The sequence below is a fragment of the Panthera onca genome, chromosome B2 (assembly GCF_046562875.1).
Source record: "Panthera onca isolate mPanOnc1 chromosome B2, mPanOnc1 haplotype 2, whole genome shotgun sequence".
In the NCBI taxonomy this organism is placed as follows: domain Eukaryota; kingdom Metazoa; phylum Chordata; class Mammalia; order Carnivora; family Felidae; genus Panthera; species Panthera onca.
In genome coordinates this window covers 151,169,641-151,188,998 of record NC_138343.1, presented here as the reverse complement: position 1 = coordinate 151,188,998, position 19,358 = coordinate 151,169,641, and the positions used below count along the sequence as shown (strand labels likewise).

At 48.9% G+C, this 19,358-nt stretch overlaps 1 protein-coding gene across 15 annotated transcripts in view; it reads right to left on the bottom strand.

Annotated features, from left to right (window-relative positions):
• The window catches only part of FAM120B (family with sequence similarity 120 member B), a 95,432-nt gene that overhangs the window by 38,136 nt on the left and 37,938 nt on the right, over positions 1-19,358 (bottom strand). For 14 of the 15 annotated variants that reach the window (XR_013555862.2, XR_013555863.2, XR_014137743.1 and 11 more), the window contains one exon: positions 15,489-15,581. The exons of the other annotated variant lie outside the window; for it this stretch is intronic. Coding sequence is in view for 8 of the 14 variants with exons in the window: in XM_078447602.2 (XP_078303728.2) it covers positions 15,489-15,581 (93 nt within the window). In the remaining 6 variants the exon portion in view is untranslated. The remainder of the gene's footprint in view (positions 1-15,488; positions 15,582-19,358) is intronic. 15 annotated transcript variants of the gene reach the window in all.

Genomic DNA, 19,358 nt, shown 5'->3' with positions numbered 1-19,358 from the left:
TGGAATAAACACGAGGAAAAGCTAAGCCCTGCACGTTTCCTGCCCAGGTGATGGGGCATTTGGTGGGGACCCAGAAACTGGAAAAACCAGTTCTGATGTCCCAAAGCTTCACAGGAAATATTTAACAGTAAACAGTCAACGGTGTGGCGTGGGTTCACATGCCAAGGAAGGCTCATTAACGAGGGCTTGTTGGCAGTTATGTAAAACGATGATCCTATGGAACAAAACTACCATTCTTGGCCAGCTGCAGCCCCCGAGCCAACCTAAACTCAGTTTCAGACAGTGCTTCACCAGCGGATTGTCCCGTGAGCAACTGGAAACCCACGCGGGGTGAGAACACTAACAAACCAAACACCAAAAACAAACCTGGGAGCTCCTCTGGTCTGAAAGGCTGATTAGATTTTAGAGGTTCTGCCTGAAGTTCCCGCTCACCTTTAGGGTCCCCTGCCTGCAGTGAGGCACAACGGTACAAAGTAACCCCCAAGGGTACTGCCTGAGCTTCGACAGGCAGGGGCAGGACCAGCGGAGGATGCTGGTCTGGCCTTTGTTCACATCCCGCTGTTACTCCACCCTCCGGAGTCAGGATAGTTGGTAGGCCCTGGAAAAGCCATTTATTTGTAAGTGCAGGAACGACATGGCCAGATGTGCCTGATAAACACGTGAGCCTCTGAGAACACCATTCTCAGGTTAAACGCATTAGGCGAGTGTGTGGGGCCGTCCTATCAGCAAGGCCCCTCACCGTGCACATAGCAGGTAATTTAAAAATAGCTGTCGAGGGGCGCCTGGGTGGCTCAGTCGGCTGGGTGTCCGACTTCGGCTCAGGTCATGATCTTGCAGTTCACGGGTTCGAGCCCCACATCAGGCTCTGTGCAGACAGCTCAGAGCCTGGAGCCTGCTTCCGATTCTGTGTCTCCCTTTCTCTCTGCCCCTCCCCTGCTTGCACTCTGTCTCTCAAAAACTAAAATAAAGCGTTAAAAAATTTTTTTTTTATAAATAACCTCTACACCTAACATAGGGCTTGAACTCACAGCCCTGAGATCAAGAGTCGGATGCTCTACCAACTGAGCCAGCCAGATAACTCACGAGCCTCCTTTCATATAAACATGTTTAAAAAGAAAAATTGGAGGGGTACCTGGGTGGCTCAGTTGGTGAAGTGTCCCACTTCAGCTCAGGTCATGATCTCAAGGTTCGTGGGTTTGAGCCCCGTGTCAGGCTCTGTGCTGACAGTTCAGAGCCTGGAGCCTGCTTCAGATTCTCTGTCTCCCTCTCTCTTTGCCCCTCTCCTGCTCACACTCTGGGTCTCTCTCTCTCATCCTCTCTCTCAAAAATAAATAAACATTAAAAAAAAAAATAGCTGTTGACTGGGGTGCCTGGGTGGCTCGGTTGGTTAAGCGTCCAACTTCGGCTCAGGTAATGATCTCATGGTTTGTGAGTTTGAGCCCCGTGTCCGGCTGTCTGCTCTTAGCTTGGAGCCTGCTTCAAATCCTCTGTCTCCCCCTTTCTCTGCTCCTCCCCTGCTCATGCTCTCTCTCTCTCTCTCAAAAATAAATAAACATTTAGAAATAGCTGTTCACTATATACTTGAAACTAATATAACATTGTATATCAGTTATATTTCAATAAGAAAATAAAAAAAAACAGTTATTTTTATTCAAAAGTTTACATGAAAATACATGAAGATCCATTAAGGCCGCCTTGCAGGGAAATACAAATGGGCTCCCCTTTCTCCTAAGGCACAGGGGCAGGGGAGGGGCAGTGCTGGGCCAGTGACAACAGCAGGGCTGGCCCTTCCACGGCCCGTCTTGAGAAGCCACACAAGAGAGCCATTTCTCCCACGCCCTTCTCACCCAATGCCACTTCGTGTCACATCTTTAATCCAGGCAGGAGCGTGCTGTGCAAGAGATGCCCTTGGAGCATGGGTGGACACTTGCCCAGAAGAGCAGGACACAGGAGCCCAGAGCCCCAGGGACTGGCTGGTGGCAGCACCCTGGGAGCAGCATGTGGAGAAAACACTCTGCCTGGCCGGGTCGGCACGCCGTCCCAGGAGCGAGTGTCAGCAGGATGGGAGCCTCGAGGTGCCAGCTGGCAGGGCACCAACCATTCTCCTCTGCAGCCCTCCTGACACGCTCTTAAGGTCCAGAATGGATGACCACGCACAACAAACAAACAAAACAATTTCTATGTATTTTGTGGATGGCTTACAGGAAAGAAGAAAGACGAAAGAACAGGGCAAAGAAGAGAAAGCAGAGCTGGGTGTAAGGCGTGTCGACCTGAAGACCTCGGGGTGCCTGAGGACACCACGGAGGGAGCAGCACAGTATGTGTGCGTCCCGCAGGGTATAGCCCCCTGCTGCTGTGGGCCAGCATACCACCGGCCACTCCACAGCCATCCCCCTACCCGGGACCCTCTCTAGGCCGAGTCGCTGAGCACGCAGGACATCCCACACCATCCTATGGCACCAAAGACGGGCTCAGTGAAACCTCCACCTCTCTGCCCCCCTACATCCTCGCACATCATGGCAACACGCCCACCTCCGCCGTCAGACCCACGACCGCCACGAGGTCTACAGCTCTACTCACAAATGTACAATCACAGAAAAGTTTAAGAGAATGATAAAAGGCTAACCTTTACAAGAAACGGAGTGAGATAATATTTAAACTGTTAGCCGTGATTCCACCATCTCCCCCTTGCTGCCTGGATCTTGGTCACCAAAGACATCCTACAACCAATACACAGGAGCAATGAGGCTACAAGTCATTAAGTTCTGGCTTCTTACTTTCCAATGTCCAGCTCCTGGGAGAACTTTAGAGGCTCTGATCTGCCACAGGCGTGAAATGTTGGAGCAATGGCACAGAGACAGGAAGAAGAGGGCACAGGCCCTGCCACCACCTGTGGGCCCGCTGAAGCCCAGGGGAGACACGCTACATGGGGTACCCACGTTCTGTGGGCTGGCAGTGTGGGAGCAGCACGGGGACCACAGGCATAGAGAGAGGGACAAGGACATCTCAGGGACACCTACCCCCCTCAAGCCAGGGTACATTTCTGCCAATCCGTGGAATGGGGTTTGAAACAGAAAGCTAAAATGAAAATTCCATCCTGAGATTTGTTTCTTCTATAGAAAAAAAACTTTATTTGAAGATTCCTTATTTTTAATTTTTTTTTTTTTTTAATTAGAGAGAGGGAAAGCGCCCACGTGGAAGCAGAGTTGGCACAGAGGGAGAGTCTTAAAGGCTCCAGGTGAGGGCGGAGCCCCATGTGGGACCTGACTGCACAACTCTGAGATCATGACCTGAGCTGAAGCCAAGAGTCGGGACACTCAACCAACCGGGCCCCCCGGGCGCCCGTGAATATTCTTACTCACAAGGACAGAATGCGTCTGCTAGCATCCGGCACGAACATAAGCCCACATCAATACTGATGACAGTATTAAGCGAATCAACATCAGAGTGCTGACAAGGCACAAAGGTCCCATAAAAGTCACAGAGGACTCAGTTTCCACCCCAAGTAACTGAGGACGTATTTCAATCCATTTAAACAAAACTAGCTGAGTACCTGCTAAATTGTCAGAAAGTGCGGGTACAAGGGAAGACACAGGGGTGAATGAGGCCGAGTGTCCAGTCCTGAAGAGCCGTGGCCCAGGGAAACCCCAGGAGAGGGGACAGGTATCCTTGAGCAGGAGAGAGGGTTACTCGCTGAGAGAGGAAGGGGACAGGCCCTGAAGCAGATGTGGCATCACTGGCGAGGTGTCACGGGGCACATCAGCAACTACCATGTGTGGGTACCCAGCAGAGGAAGGAGCCCCTTTGCAGCAGGTGTATGGAGGCGGCAGTGAGGCCGGGGTCTGGGCAGGGCCTGCCTCCAGGGCAGGGGAGTGGTGGGGGGCTTTGGATGGGACTGGGGACACGGAATCAGACTGTGGATGCCTGAAAGGCCAGGCCAGGGCCCAGTGGGAAAGCTCTAAGCACCAGTCCTTCATCTCTGCCCAGATGCAAGCAGCGAACAGAGGGGAGGCCAGAGGCCAGATTCAAAGCCCCAGGGAGGGTTCACAGTGAGAAGTGCAGGGACAGCAGAGGACAAATCGAGAGGGACTGAGGCCCCAGTCAGCAAACAGCTTCTCTGCAGGTGTGAATGGCACCCAGAACAGACAGGAGCCTCTTCCGGGTACCGCCAGCCTGAGTGTCTGTGCGGACGTATGGCCGGCTCCCAGGCTCCATGCTGAGGCTGCTCAATTTTGCTGTTGTGGCCTGCCAGCATCCATAGATGCCACATGGGAGGACAGGCGAGGCTGTGTAGCAAGCAGCTTCACTGAGCTCGGAGGCGGTGGCCCGGGTGTGGCCTGCCTTGCTCTACACCTCTATTCTGACTTGTGTCTCTCTTCCGCAAAGGCAAGTCAGCCGTGGGGCATCTGGATCGTTCTGGACCCTTATGTGCTGGAGATCCAGGCACCAGAGATCTCCCCTGAGAACTTCCATGAGGTGTCCCACCTGCTGTCCCGAGCCAGCCCAACCTGTCCTCACTAAACTATGGGCGGCCACCAGCTCTCCTCCGGAACAACCTGGAAGGGTGGCTGTGGGCACTGAGGACATCTGCTTTCCTCAGGGCTCTCCAGACAGAAACAGCTCCCCTTAGTACTAGGGACGGAGGCACAGGAAAGGCACCAGGGTAGCACCAGGGCCAGGCAGCGGCCTGCAGCCCCCATGCTTGTAGCTAGCCAGCGTCATGAGAGCAGGAGACGCTCCTGCTCCTCCATACGCTCCCCTTTTCCACCTTTGATGATGTTCCTCCACAAACGTGCCTGCTTACCAGAGCTAATATCCTCTGAACCACACACCGGGGACACGCCAGGTGACGTGTGTAACCCTCATCACAGGGCCACAGGCACAAGAAGGCACACTGTCATCTGCTGCCAGATCCAGGAGGGGTGGCTGGGCCCCTGAGAGTGCCCTCCTGGTCAGTCGCACAATGACCTTCTGCCTGCGGATGCTCCGGAAAAGCATTTGCAAGTCCTACGTGCACATGAGCATCAGACTGAGGGCCTGTCCCCTGAAGGTTTCCCACCTGTTTCCTTTGACATATTTAATTTAACCCATCTGGGGAGTCACCTTCTGTGCTTACATATCAACTTAAAAAGCCTACTAAAAGTTTCAATGGATTCTCTTTCTTTTTTTTTCCCCCCATTCTGAGAGAGCAAGTGCAAGCAGGGGACAGGAGGGAGAGAGAACTCCCAAGAAAGCTCTGTGCTGTCAGCGCTGAGCCTGACACGGGACTTGACCCCACAAACCATGAGATCATGACCTTAGCTGAAATCAAGAGTCGGACACCTAACCCACTGAGACACCTAGGCGCTCCCAATAGGTTCTATTTCTACTATTCATTCATTCATCAACTTTTTGAGCGCCTAACAGTAAAAGTATTTTTTCTAAATATCTCTTTTAATACACATTTACACAATCCTGTATTTCTCTGGCTGTTTTGGCAGTTTAATCAGTAAAGCACCATTTCATAGATTTTATTCTGATGTGCTTTAAAAATGTGATCTCCTTGAAGCATTTTGATTTTATCACTAGAATTTGAAGTGTTTGATTTGGAAAGTGACGGTTCACCAGCAGGGGCAATACTGACTCGAGATCTTGTAATGAAGATTTCTACGCCTGCTGTTACACACGCCATGTTTGCTCTTCACTTTAGAGGCTGTTCGGGGAGACGGTGGGAAGCCATGATGATGTCTGGTGCACCTCGCAGCCCTGACTTCTTAACGTGGCTGTGACACACACTGGTGCCCTGACCTTGGGCAAATCACTCTGTGACGAGAGCCTGACAGGAGAGCCTGCCTGCACCGCCACCAAGGTCCCGTTCATCTGGCTCCAGCAGGCAACATCATCTTCACTATTGAAACTCACTGAGCACCAGACATTGTACAGCATCGAGCAACACAGAGGATCCAACAAGAGCCAGCCACCGTCCCGGACCCACCCCCTAGACCCCGAATCCAGGCTTCATCGTGGGCAGGCTGGACTCCGGAGCACAGAACGTGCACCCTCACAGACCCTTCAAGGGACCTCAGCCAAGACACCAATCTTTGTCTTCATTTCCCTACCAACATAACAAGGATTTTAGTTCCCTCAAAGGAATGATACAAAATTAACTGTGTAATGTTTACGAAGCCCTCCTAATTTCCCCCAAAAATGCTCTAATTTTTCCTGTTCCTGAGGAATGTATGCCAGGTCCAGCACAATGACCAGTGGGACGGACTCTGTCCTTAGGAAACACACTATCCAGTGACCTTTCTGCTCACTGAAGAGCCTGCGGACTTACCTGCTGGTTTAAGCCAGGGGCCAGCAGGTAAGTCTGCCAAGGGCCAGAGATCAGTATTTCTGGTGTTGTGGGCCTTACGGTCTCTGTCATAGCTCTCAACTCTGCTGTCGCGGTGTGAACTTAACCTTAGACGCTGAGACCTGAATTTCACATAATTTCCACACGTCATGAGACATGACCCTTCTTTGAGTCTTCTCCCAAACTTCAAAGTGGCTTATAGAGCAGTTTTTGGATACTCTTCTGAGGTGAGAGGACAGCTGAGGCAGTGTGCTCTTCCGTCAGAGCTGTGCACCCACCCGTGGTCGGAGGACGCCGAGCGACCCCGTGAGCTCTGTGCTCTGACACGTGTCCACGGAAACCACGTCCCAAGAGGAGAGGCCCATGAATACTGTCCATTTTACAGACTCGGTTCAATGAGTTGTCAGTGAGTTGCCCATGTGTGCAAAATGTTTTTTTCCAAAGCCTGCAATTCAAGGATGCTCCTTACCCTGGTCGTTTACTTTTCAGCAAGCTCTATGGCTGTGGCCCCAGGCCGAGGCGCTCTGTGTGGAGGCCCCGAGCACCTCGGCTCTCAGCGCTTCACCCCGGCACCTGCACTCCCGTCGGGAGAACAATGGGCTTCCTGACAGGTGCGGGCCGTCAGGGGCACAGGCGGGCAGGTGTGTGCACCTCTGTCCCCCACACCCTGTATCACCTGTCACTCGGCGCACAGGTCATGACCAGGCAGACATCACCTAACCTTCCCTTTCCAAGTCCGCAAACACCCTCTACTGTAAGGCAAGTGGAGACTCTGGCAAGAAACCTGGCGAGTGGCGGCTCCTCAGCCCCCCCCCCCCAAGGACGGCGGCCCCTTCCTGTGAGAACACAACCAGTTCCCACCACCCACACCGCACCCATCAGACCGCGGGTCTCATCCCGTAAGTCTGTTTTACCTTCAGCCGGTCAGACACTCTTCCCCAGTAAAAGCAATTTAGTGCCACTTCCTAACAGTTAGTTGCAGAGAGGCTTCATTTTAGCTTAAAAATCTGGGCATTTGACATCTCACCAAATGGTGGCACCTCACTGAACCTATATTTTACTTATTTTTCCTTAACTGATTTACGTTACAAATATTCCTCCCAGAGATGTATCATCCCCATCACCAAAGCAAGGAATTTCCTGGTCCTTTGATAGAAACAGATCCTTTGATTCATCAAACATTCCACTTCTAGGCATGCAGTCTTTTTAGCAAAAAATGCCAAGCCTGTTACAAGTCGCTCCATCCAACAGTGGCAATAGAACATCTTCGGGAACTCCATGGTGAGACCCTCTGCGGCCCCGATGGGTGGGTGGGTGAGTGCGCGTGTTTCCCCCAAGCCCTGGCCCGCCCTGCTCTTGCTCCCAGCTGTGCTAAGAGCTCTGACCTAGGTTCTCCCAGGAGGCCTACGTTTCCTGAATGGAGACATCAAGGCCCTTGTCTTGATGATCTGATTGGTCTTGATTGGTGATTCTTTCCTCTGCGGGTTCGTGGTCTAGCACTTGCTATCATTTATAACACTGCTGGCAACCTCTTTTCAGATGGAGATTATCTGAGAACGAGGAACATGATCAAAGGGTGAAGTCCCAGATCCAATGCAGAATCAGAAAATTGCCCACAGAAACATCAAAATGCCTTGTTTCTTTATTTCTACTCTAGCAGCTAAACGTCCAACAGTGCTCTAGCAAGATGATACGGACCCCATGTTAAAACACAGGAAACAGATAAAACTGCATGTTGTAGATCCGCTCCATAAAAATCATTCATCGCTGCTATGAGGCACTTCACCAAGCATTCACTGGGCACTGTTTTATGCTAGATGCCGGAGGATTATAAACAAGAATGAGATACAGTCCCTGCCCTTGGGACCATACAATTTAGCTGCAGAAACACATCTCTCAGATGCAAGGTAATTATAAGATACTGTCAAAGGAAAGTACCAAATACAATAGTTTTAAAAAGCCAAGAATGAATGACATAGACCTGATACCGCAAGAACATAGTCTAGAAGTCCAGGAGCTGAGTGCAGACATCTCTTCTGCCTGTAACTCTTGGCAAGTTCTGAAGTTCGATGTGAATCCCTATCTCTATGTTCAGATGTAACCACGATGGAAATCTCCCATAAGCTTTGGCGTTATCACATTTTGGTCTCAGAAAATCCAAATGTCTGAAAAGTGTGAACAGTTTCACAAAAAGGAATATACGCATTCAATTCCACATGAGCAGGGCACCAGGTGGGAGCTGTGGGATAGGAAACCATGTGGGGTTTGCCTTCCCAGGGGATGAGGCAGAAATGGGATGGGCACAGAGCCCTCTCTCCTGCACCCTCCTTCTCTGCCACTTTTGCCCCACCCTCTCCTCCTTCCCCGCTTTCATGCTGTGAGCTGTAGGGTCCTCACTCTGCTTTTCAAGCCAGGAGCCAATTGACTGAAACCACTGCACAACCGCCCATGCCCACGCGTGGCTTCCAGGGCTCTGGTCCTCCCACCACGAGCCACAGCAAACACAGTGGTAAAATTCTGTGTCGGCAGTTACCTGAGGAGAATAGCTGGGAGGAGGAAGGGCCTCCTGCACCTCCTGCTCTGCCCTGCCGGCCCCCCGGACCCCAGGGCAGAACCCAGCCACAGCCGTCTCTTCAGTTCTGCTGGGAACCTCGTGAAGACACGTCAGAAGCAGAGGGGCTTTGCAAAGGGGGCTTCCTCACAAGGGCTGCACCTGCACGAGCAGTCTGTGGAGTCAAACTGGCTCTAGCCATAGCAGCAGGGTACCGGGCACTGGAAAGCGAATGGGAGAGAAAGCACTGACCCTCCCTCCAAGGAGGCCTTTGTCTAGCAGAGGAAGGACATTATGAAGATCCCACTCGGGACACGCAGCCTCCTCACCGAGGTCCCCACCACAACAGCCTGCCCTCGCTCTACTCCCGAGCTACCAACACTGGTGCTCCAGAGCGAGGCTCAGCGAACGTATCTGATGGAAGATGTCTAGAACGTGAAAGGTACTACCTAACAAAAATAAATAAAAGGCGCGCCACAGGCTCAAAAGCAGAGAGAAGGCAGCACAAGACCCGGTGTCAGCGGAGCGCTTCCTAACCTTTGCTTCAGTGACCTTGTGCAACGGAGGCATGACGCTCCTGCAGGGCTGGAGGACAGGGGGCAGAGAAGACCAGCAAACATGCAGCCCCATCCTGCGGCGTCCTCTGAAGAATGAGGCAGGCAAGTGACTGGCGGGGAATGTTTACTGCAGAAGCTTTTTGCTTTATCCACCAAAGGACAGAGCCAGACAGAGAGACCAAGTTAAAGACGGAGGATGAAGCGGAAGCAAAGACCGGGAGCGGGGCCCATCCGCACAGCAGCCCCCAGGGAGGGCAAGGGGCGGGCTCCAGGCCCAGGTGGAGAAGCCTCAGGGCGAAGGGCAGTGCCCACACTTGCAGTGAACAGTAAGGCTGACCCATTTTAAGTACTCTTCCAGATTATTTCTGCAAGTTACAACATAAATTATTAAAGTATGGAAGTTTAAAACCTACATACTACACGAGGAGTTCGTGAAGACTCAAAGACTATTAGAGTCTTAGAGTTCAAAGGAGGCTGTTTTGCCTCACATAACAGAGATGCCCGCAGGAAAGGCGTGAAGAGTGTTATGTGTGATAAACACGATGATGGAACCTCACCGAGAGTGGCACGTTCAGTAACGCTGTCACTCAAGTTGCCCGCCGAGTGCCCGGAACGAACAGGGCCGGGTTGCCGAGTGCCAGGGTAAAGAGGACCGTAATACAGTCAGGCTTTGCCCGAGGCACGTGGAGGCCAGTCCAACCAGAAGCTAATGCTGCATGGACGTTAGCTGACCTTCACTGCAGGGCTGTGCACACAGCTCACCCGTACGAGACTCCCTGTCCACTGTGGGCCAAACCATGCTCCCTGCACGTACATGGTGCTGCTGGTGTTGGTACGGCTCACGGTGACACCACCAAGGTGCGTGTGCCCCAAGAGCTGTGCATCCAGTAAGTCTCGAAAAGTCTTACAGTGGCACTGAAGTGCACTGCTTACAACTCATCACCTTCTGATGTGGTATGGCTTGAATTTTATAACAGGACTTTCCCTCCATTTATTCGTATTTCTTTCCTTTTATTCCCCAATCAAAGATGACTGGGCACTTTCTGATGAGTGGTGATGACCAGAAAAGGTGGCTGCCGCCTCCTGTAAGCTCTGAAGAAGCCGCTGGGGCACTCAGACAGTGCTCCCCGGATCCCTGGTACACCAGAGAGGCATCTGGAATGTCCTAAGCATCCCGTTGGCTCTTCCCAAACAGAGCAGCAAGAGGTAACTGAAAAGCACCACCGTGCTCTGGGAAGGGGAGAGCAGGAGGCTTCTGAGAGCAGGCACCACGTCTGCCTGCTGCATTCTACCTGGCTCAGCAGTGGCAGGGGGACAACCCCACCTTCTCTAGAGGACTTCACGAAATGCTCTGGGCAGGTACCCGTGTCTGACAAAATACCACAGGGTGAGCGAGATAGCTACTCCTAGCCCTTCTACATTTCTGGACAAGTACATGCATGCCCACATCAGAAGCCAGTGTGCACAGAATGGATCAGGAACCAGGGCTCCCGGAGGCCCGGAACTCCCCGTCACACGCCAGGGGCCCAGCTATTAGAGCCAGGCAAGGGTGGCGAGGCATCGACAGAAGTGTCTGCGGGACACCTCAAGACACGCGACTATCTCCTCTACCTTGGCAACCTCGTCTTCAGTTGCACAGATGCCAAACCCCAACAGTCCGCCCCCCCACCTACAGCTCCTTAAAGTGGGGCCTCACAAGTTATCTGATCACCGTGTAATTCAGTCCATTGCTTCGCTGACTTTCCCTCCTAAGTATGCAGAGATCCCAACTTAATCCCATACATACCCCACCTTTGTGTGTGCTCTCACATGGGCTGTACGAGCCAAGCGCCAAAGGCCCCCCTGAGCTATTCAAAGTACGACGACGACCACGTCCTCTAGAACGGTAAGGTGAACACACGCATGCACAGTCGTCAACACGGACAGGAAGAGCAGCAAGCACACAGCCAGCTCTCAGAGAGGACGCAGCTACAGCTGGGAAGCCCGGCTCCTCACGTGTGTTCTCAGCACCGAGGACAGCGTCTCCTGTTAGCTGTGTGACTGCCCTTTGTGTGTGAGGAAGGCAAGCTGTCTTTGCATTTTTCTTCACTAGAAGTGACACTGCAGCCCTTTCTTTTTCTTTTTTTTTATGTAACTGTTGCAGATGACTCCTTGTCATAGATCGCAGACTTCTGCGTCTGTAAATGAATGCATGTATGTGTAATATGGGATATAACCTTCACATATATAATCTACCTCCCTGGATTTTTAATAAATATGTAAATCCATACACCACCTTAAAGCTAGAGTCAAGCTGTTGGGACAAGAGAAATATTGCTGGGTGCAAACCTAACAGGGCACTTTTTAAATTGCCCATGAGTACCAGCGGGCAGGGATGCCCAGCCCTGCAGCCACGTGGCTCCACTGTTCATGGTGAAGACAGACGTTTGGACCACCCAGATAAGGCGCTCCTCGGCAGTGGGAGCGGAGTGAGGCCCTGGGGGGGCCCTGCCCTGCCCACCCTCACAACCAACCCAATCAACCAGGACAGCCAAGAGGGAACGACCCTGGGCTGATGAGAAGGTAGGCCACTGAAACTGCATCTATTTTCAGTCCCCACCGCTGGTTAAAAACCTCCCTCCTCCTTGGGACACTTCCCACAGGGGCTCTAGTGGCCCCTGGGAGCGGCCCTTCGCGTGAGGAGAATACACACCACCCGGTTACGGTCCTAACAGGGAACCGACGCCAATAACAGCTGGCACAGATCCCATTCTTGCTGGAGAAGCTCTGACAACGGGGAAGGTACCTGGTCTGACTGGACAGGCCACAAATCTTGAGTGCAGAGTAAGTGCTGAGCCAGAGAGACAGGGCACAGCAAGGTGAGCTCCCGCTGGAGTCACTCTAACTCGAAGGCGCAGGTTCCCTCCGGTCCCTCCCTCCCGGTGATAGTGCCTTTCTTTCGGAAAAGACCACTGGTTGGTTGTCAAGAGCCGATTCCACTTTGGCTCTGCCAATGACAAGGTAAGCGTAGGATGATGCACTTGATGTGGACAAAGTCAAAGAACGTCCCACATGGTGCCGGCGTTAAGACATCCCCTCCAGTTCACGAGAGAGGAGTTGTATTCTGTGGTATGTTCCTAAGAACTCAGTAGAGTTCCCGCAGCTGGTTAGTGACAGAACCCAAACCTACCCTTATCAGCATGAACCCAAACTCCAGCTCACTCTGCTGCCCACACTGCCTCAGTTTCCCCATCCACGTAACAAGGCAGGAGAGAGCATGACCTCCAAGTTCCTTTCTCTTTCTGCCTGCCTGTTTAGTTTCACTGGGAGGGGAGAGGAAAGCAGATGAGGGTCAAGGAACAGACAGGCCAGTGGTAGCAGGACAGCAGTCTGGGAGGAAGGCCCAATTTGGTATTAAGAACTGTATGAACCTACTAATAACTGAAAATCCACTTTTTAAAATTGTGTTTTGCCAAAAGGAGGAACAGCGATCAAGTGTTCATACTCAACGCGAAGAGCTAACATCATGCTTAATGGTGAAAAGCTGAGAGCTTTTCCCCTAAGATCAGGAACAACAAAAAGATGTGCACTCTCACCACCTTTATTCAACACAGTACTGGAAGTCCCAGCCAGAGCAATCGAGCAAGGAAAAGAAATAAGACATCCAAACTAGCAGGAAGAAGTAAAACTGTCACTATTTTCAGATGACATGATACTACATGGAGAAAACCCTTAAAACTCTACCAACAAATGGTTGGAACTAATACATGAATTAATAAGGCTGCAGGACACGATATCAATACACAAAACATGTTGCATTTCTATATACTAAGAATGAAATAGCAGCAAGAGAAATTAAGAGAATAGTCCCATTTATAACTGCGCCAAAAAGAATTAAATACTCGGGTATAAATTTAACCAGGAAGGTGAAAGACCTGTACTCTGAGAGCTGTCACACACTGACAAAAGAAACTGAAGACGGCACAAAGAATAGGAAAGACCACCCATGCTTGTGGACGGGAAAACAAGTGTTGTTAAAATGCCCATATTATCCAAAGCAATCTACAGATTCAGTGCAACCTCAAAAACATTCCAGTGGCATTTTTCACAGAAATATGGCAAACAATCCTAAAATGTGTATGGAACCACAGAAGACCCAAATAGCCAAAGCAATCTTGAGAAACAACAAATCCAAGCATGTATGGTCAATTAATTTGCCACACTGGTTTGGAAGTGCCATCATCAAAAAGACAAAAGATGAGTGTTGGCGAGCATGTAGAGAAAGGGGAGCCCTTGTGCACTGCTGGTGGGAACACAAACTGGTGCAGCCACTGTCAAAAACAGTGTGGAGGTTCCTCCAAAAGTTAAAAATAGAGCTACCGTACAACCCAGCGATCCAACTTCTGTGGAAATATCTGAAGGAAGTCAAGTCACTATCTTGAAGAGATATGTGCACCCCACGTTCACTACAGCATTCTTACTCACAACAGCCAAGATATGAAAACGACCTAAGTGTCTGTCAACTGATGAACAGATTAAAAAAAAAAGAGACATGGTATATATACACAATGCAATACTGTATTATTCAACCATAAAGAAAAAAAAAAAGAAATCTTGCCATTTGTGGTAACATGGATGGACCCTGAGGGCACCATGCCAAGTGCAGTAAGTCAGAGAAAGACAAATACCATATGATTTCACTCATATCCGTGACCCTGGGGTGACCAAAATAGGTGAAGGGGGCCAAAAGGTAAGACTTCCAGTGGTAACATAAATAAGCCATGGGATGTACATAGTTAATACTGCTGCGCTGTAGATCTGAGAGCTGCTAAGAGAGGAAACCGTAAAAGTTCTCAGCACTAGAAAAATGTTCTGTGACTATGTGTGGTGACAGATACTAGCCAAACTTACTGTGGCGATCATTCCACAATATACACAAATATTGAATCATGTTGAGCACCTGAAACTTCTATAATGTCAATGATACCTCAATAAAAAAAGAATTAGCACTAACCTACTAATAACCCCAAACCCATTATTTAAAATGGGGTCTTGCCAAAGGAGGAAAAAAAGTCCATTTTTAAAATGAACTTTCTTGAATATGATGGATGTAAAAGTGAAAATACAAAAGAAAAAACCCGGCCCTGTTCATTTAATTGGACCACCATGAGAATTAGTTTATGAAGTAAACCTAGTACATAAGAGTTCTGAGATGAGATTAAAAATTGTTTATAAATGAAATTTATCAGGCTTCTTTTTCACTAGAAAGACAAGTGAAAACTAATTCAATTAACTAGAAACTATGGATAAAACTCATTATCATCATCCAATGGCATTTACAAAGCACAGTCTTAAGTTTCCACAAACAACTGGCCTGACCTTGGGGCTTCTAAGAAATAACCATCAGACGTAAGAGGGTGTGGCCACAAAGGAGAGGAGCCGGGGTTAGCTGCAAATGGACTAGTTCATGAAATTAAAGGAGTAAACACTCGTGAATGGCAGCGTCTGAATAACCTCCAGTGACCAACACTGTTTACTAAACACTTCACAAGCAAGGCACTGGGAAAGGACACAAGGCAGGTGGGATGTAGCCCAGCCCCAGAGAGCAGACACCAAGTCTGGGAGACAAGGTGTGTATGCACCAAAGTCACTAATACCAGAAAAAGGCATCCTGTTCTCCTAAAGTTAGCAAGACTTATAAGGGATCAAACAGACTGCTGTCTTCATATTACTACAACACTGAGACAGGATTAAGAACTGTCAATTTCTCAGCACTGGAAAGAGGCAGCACTTGTGAGCACATGACCCAGCTGTGACACAGGTCTGGATGGCCACTTCCAAGAAATGTGGGACGCCATTTGTACAGAGATCTGCTTGAAGTTCACTAACTCAGCAGGACTCAAGGCTCCGCTGTGGACAGACAAACCACACCACTGCACCAGGAAAACATCTTGGCTAAATATGCCTTTTTATCTTTTCTGTGAAACACCAACCAAAACTAAACAGAACAAAGGGGCGGTGAGGCAGGGTGTCTTCAGAACTGTGACAGTCAGTCAGTCATGCAGTACCTGTAAGTCTACGAGCTGCACAGTTGGTTTTCCTTGGAGGCACAAGGCCTGAGCAATGAAAGCATGCAGATCCTCCAGGCAAAGCGTGTCCACCTGAAAGGGACGGAGAAAGAGAACCAGCATCAGCTCTGGGAAAAACCTGACCCTGCCATGGGCTCAATGGCTAAATGCAGGCACTTGCACAGGGCAGCAGAAGAGGCAGAGGTGAGCAGGAGTCCACAGTCCTGGTGTAAAGCTCTCCATGACGTCCAGGGCCAAGATGGACCAGGCCTGGTCACTCTCTAGCAAGGCAGAAATCTCTGGGATGCCTGGGAGGGGCATGAGCCACAACCAAGCTGGACTCTTACAGCAACACAGGTGATTGTTTTGGGCACCAATTCCCAGGGCTGGCAGTTCAGGGGTCTGTAGTGTGAGCTGGCAAGATCAAGGCTGGATAAACTTCCGCCCCTGCTAGCCCCGGTGAAACCTGTGTACTCAGATCCCAGTCTGACGGAAACCACAACCTCCACATCTGAGCCCCTCCAGTCTTGCGTGGAATCGGGGCTAACCAAACTGTGAGTGAAAACAGGGGGGCAGGGGTTTGAAGAACGGATGTGGAAATTCTGGATCTCAAGTGAATGATGGGAATGACGACAGCAGGCTACTCTCGGACACCATCTCCTCTCAGGGTTACGGGCAGTGACTTTGCCAGCTCAGCCACCAAATTCTGCCAGCCAGACGAAAGCACTACACGAAGCCTTGCTAAGCGTTCTCACTGCCATCGTAGGAACACAAGACCTTCTTTCTGGAAGGGAATGCATTCTGTGGCAAGTAAACGCTTGAAGGGGAAAAAATCAGGGAAACAACTACAAACTCATGGATAAGAATTTCGATTCTTTCTCAATGATAAAAATGGCTAATATGTTTAATCCCAATAAAAATGACCCCATCATAAACCAGAACGACTGTTCCCTGGGGACTCCTGCTCCCCCCTGCTCTCCTGGAGAAGCAAATACTTCTGGCATCCGTCACCTCTGCCCCACACAAGGCAGCAACCCTGTCACTACCCTGCCCTGTTCCATTTTTATTCTGAAGAAGTTGTTGCCTTTGTATAAATGACAGCTATAATGATTTCAGGAAAAACACAAAAGTCTACAGATGTGTGGTACTCATGACCAAGAAGAAAGGCTCCAATCTACAGAAGCCAGACCAAGCAAAGAACACACTATTTTTCTATTCCATAAGCGCCCACCTCTCTTCTGTTTAGACTGGGTTTGTTCGCATGTAATTCTACTTCTTGCCATTAGCAAGTTTTGAGTAAAATGCCGACTTATGAGAAAAGAATAACTATCTCATGTCATGGTTTTCACACTTAGCTAATTTCATATTCTGCCACCATCTTCGTAGTTAACCAATCTTAAACCACAGCAGACAGTGCCAAATTCTTAATAACACCAAAGTTTTTTTTAGAATTTCACATAACAGACATTATTATTATAAAACATTTGCTCTACTATAAATTATAAAAAAAACGTACACTTGCTCTAATGTAAACTTACTCTTCCAGGGAATTTTCTCAGATAAACTTTTAATAGGAAGTGTTGTTGCTAACTTGGAGGTTATGAGACCACTGAGCTTCTCCATAGGTTCTCTACTACCCACCGTACATCAAAACATTTAACTTAAGCTTGACCGTATAAAAATATAGTATTTTTATAAATTTATATTTTTAGCCTTATGAAACCTAAGAAGATAATGAACCTGTGAATACATTTTAGTACCTTCATCTCAGAGATGCCACTGATGTATTGATTCATTGTTTTTCAGTTTTAAAAAGTCCCCATTTAAATGTGCCCTTTAAGTCAGGCCAACATGTCTACCTCGCGCTGACTCCCACTAGAAGTACTCTTATTTAAAGGTAATTAGTATCACCAGAAAGATAAAAGTGGAAATTTTCCTCCTGATACTTATCTGCTTCAGGTTTACATAAATACATGAGATGTAGAGCTACTGTTGTGTGGTTTGGACTTTTTTCTGCTGGAAATGGGATTTTCATAACTGACAGTCACCTGCACAAGTGACAAGCACAGAGCTGTATGAGTGACCGACACTGGGTCCAACAGCCCGTCTCTTGTGCTGAAAAAGTAATTCAAACTGTGTGTCCCACAAGTTACTGTCCATATGCACACGGTTATTAGGAAGAAAACACACGAATGTTTCTGGATGCGAAGCTATAGCTCTTGGTTATCCACCATTCCCAGTCCCCACTATGGCCCCCTCGCAGCCGAAAATGTGAGCTGATAATGCATGTGTATGTAATAAACACTATCAAAAGAAAAGCAGTTTTATACTTAAAAATCTATCTTCTGTCCATCTATATTTCTAAGTCTGGTACAAATAACGGAACTTTCTACTCAAAACAGTAATGCAGGGTCCCTGGGTGGCTCAGTCGGTTGAGGGTCCGACTCTTTGATTTTGGCTCAGGTCATGATCTCACAGTTCGTGAGATCAAGTCCCACGTTGGGTTCTGCACTGACACTGCAGAGCCTGCTTGGGATTCCCTCTCTTCTTCTGTCTCTGCTTCTCATCCCCACACTCTTTCTCTCAAAATAAATAAATACACATTAAAAAAAAAAAAAGCTTTAAAAAAACCAGTAATGCAAAAACTAAAGTTTACACTGGTGCATGTGAACCCAGTAATGAAGCAGTAAAATCTCTGTGAGTTATTTAGCCATACCACATTTTTACAAAATGCAAAATGCAGAACTAGCTATAGACTGGCAGAGACAAAAGAAAAATTTAGAAAAGAAAAAGAAAAATCAGTGTAACGTGCCCTTGAAATGTAATTCCACGATAAGAATAAGTTTTTTTTTAATTTTTTTAATCTTTATTTATTTTTGAGAGAGAGACAACGTGTGAGGCAGGGAAGGAGCAGAGAGAGAGAGGGAGACACAGAATGCGAAGCAGGCTCCAGGCTCCGAGCCGTCAGCACAGAGCCTGACACGGGGCTCGAACTCATGAACTGTGAGATCATGACCTGAGCCGAAGTTGGACGCTCAACCGACTGAGCCACCTAGGCGCCCCAAGAATAAGTTTCTTAATGATAATCAATAATTCATAAAGTGAATTCAGGTTTGAGAAATAGTCATGTAACTTTCTACTCCAGCCAAGGGAAAATCTGATGGTTATGCCAAAGAAAGAGACCCAAGATCTGTCACATCGGAGCCCAGAGTAGAAGGCAAGATGGCTCAAAGGGGTTGAGAATACGGGAGCTCTAAGTGGGCTAAAGAAATAGAGAAGTGATTGCAAAGGTCTTTTTTTATTGTTGCTGTGACAAAAGTGAGACAAAAGTCATTTAAAAATAATACAGCCAAGGAAGGGAAGTGGGAGAGGGAGTGATCCAGTCCTTCCTTACCCTGCACTTGGGCAACTATTAAAAAGGCAAACACTAGGGCACATGGGTGGCTCAGTCGAGAAGCACCCAACTTCGGTTCAGGTCATGATCTCGCAGTCTGTGAGATCAACCCCGTGTTGGGCTCTGTGCTGACAGCTCAGGAGCCTGGAGCTGCTTCGGATTCTGTCTCTCCCTTGCTCTCCGCTCCTCTTCCGCTTGTGCCGTACGTCTCTTTGTCTCAAAAATAAACCTTAAAAAATATTTTTTTAAAAAGGCAAATACCTTCATGCGCCTTTATAATTCTCACACATTAAGTGTAAAACTAAAGAAACAAACTGTCCAACTTGTTGAGGAACACCAATCAAGACCTAGCACTGCACCCTAACTCGAGGCCTCCAACCCCGGGTTTATCTGGGCAAGGAGAACACACACTGTGACGACAGTGATCCTAGTGGACACTTTATTGGGCCCTTCTACAAAACACGTTTCATGTGTCC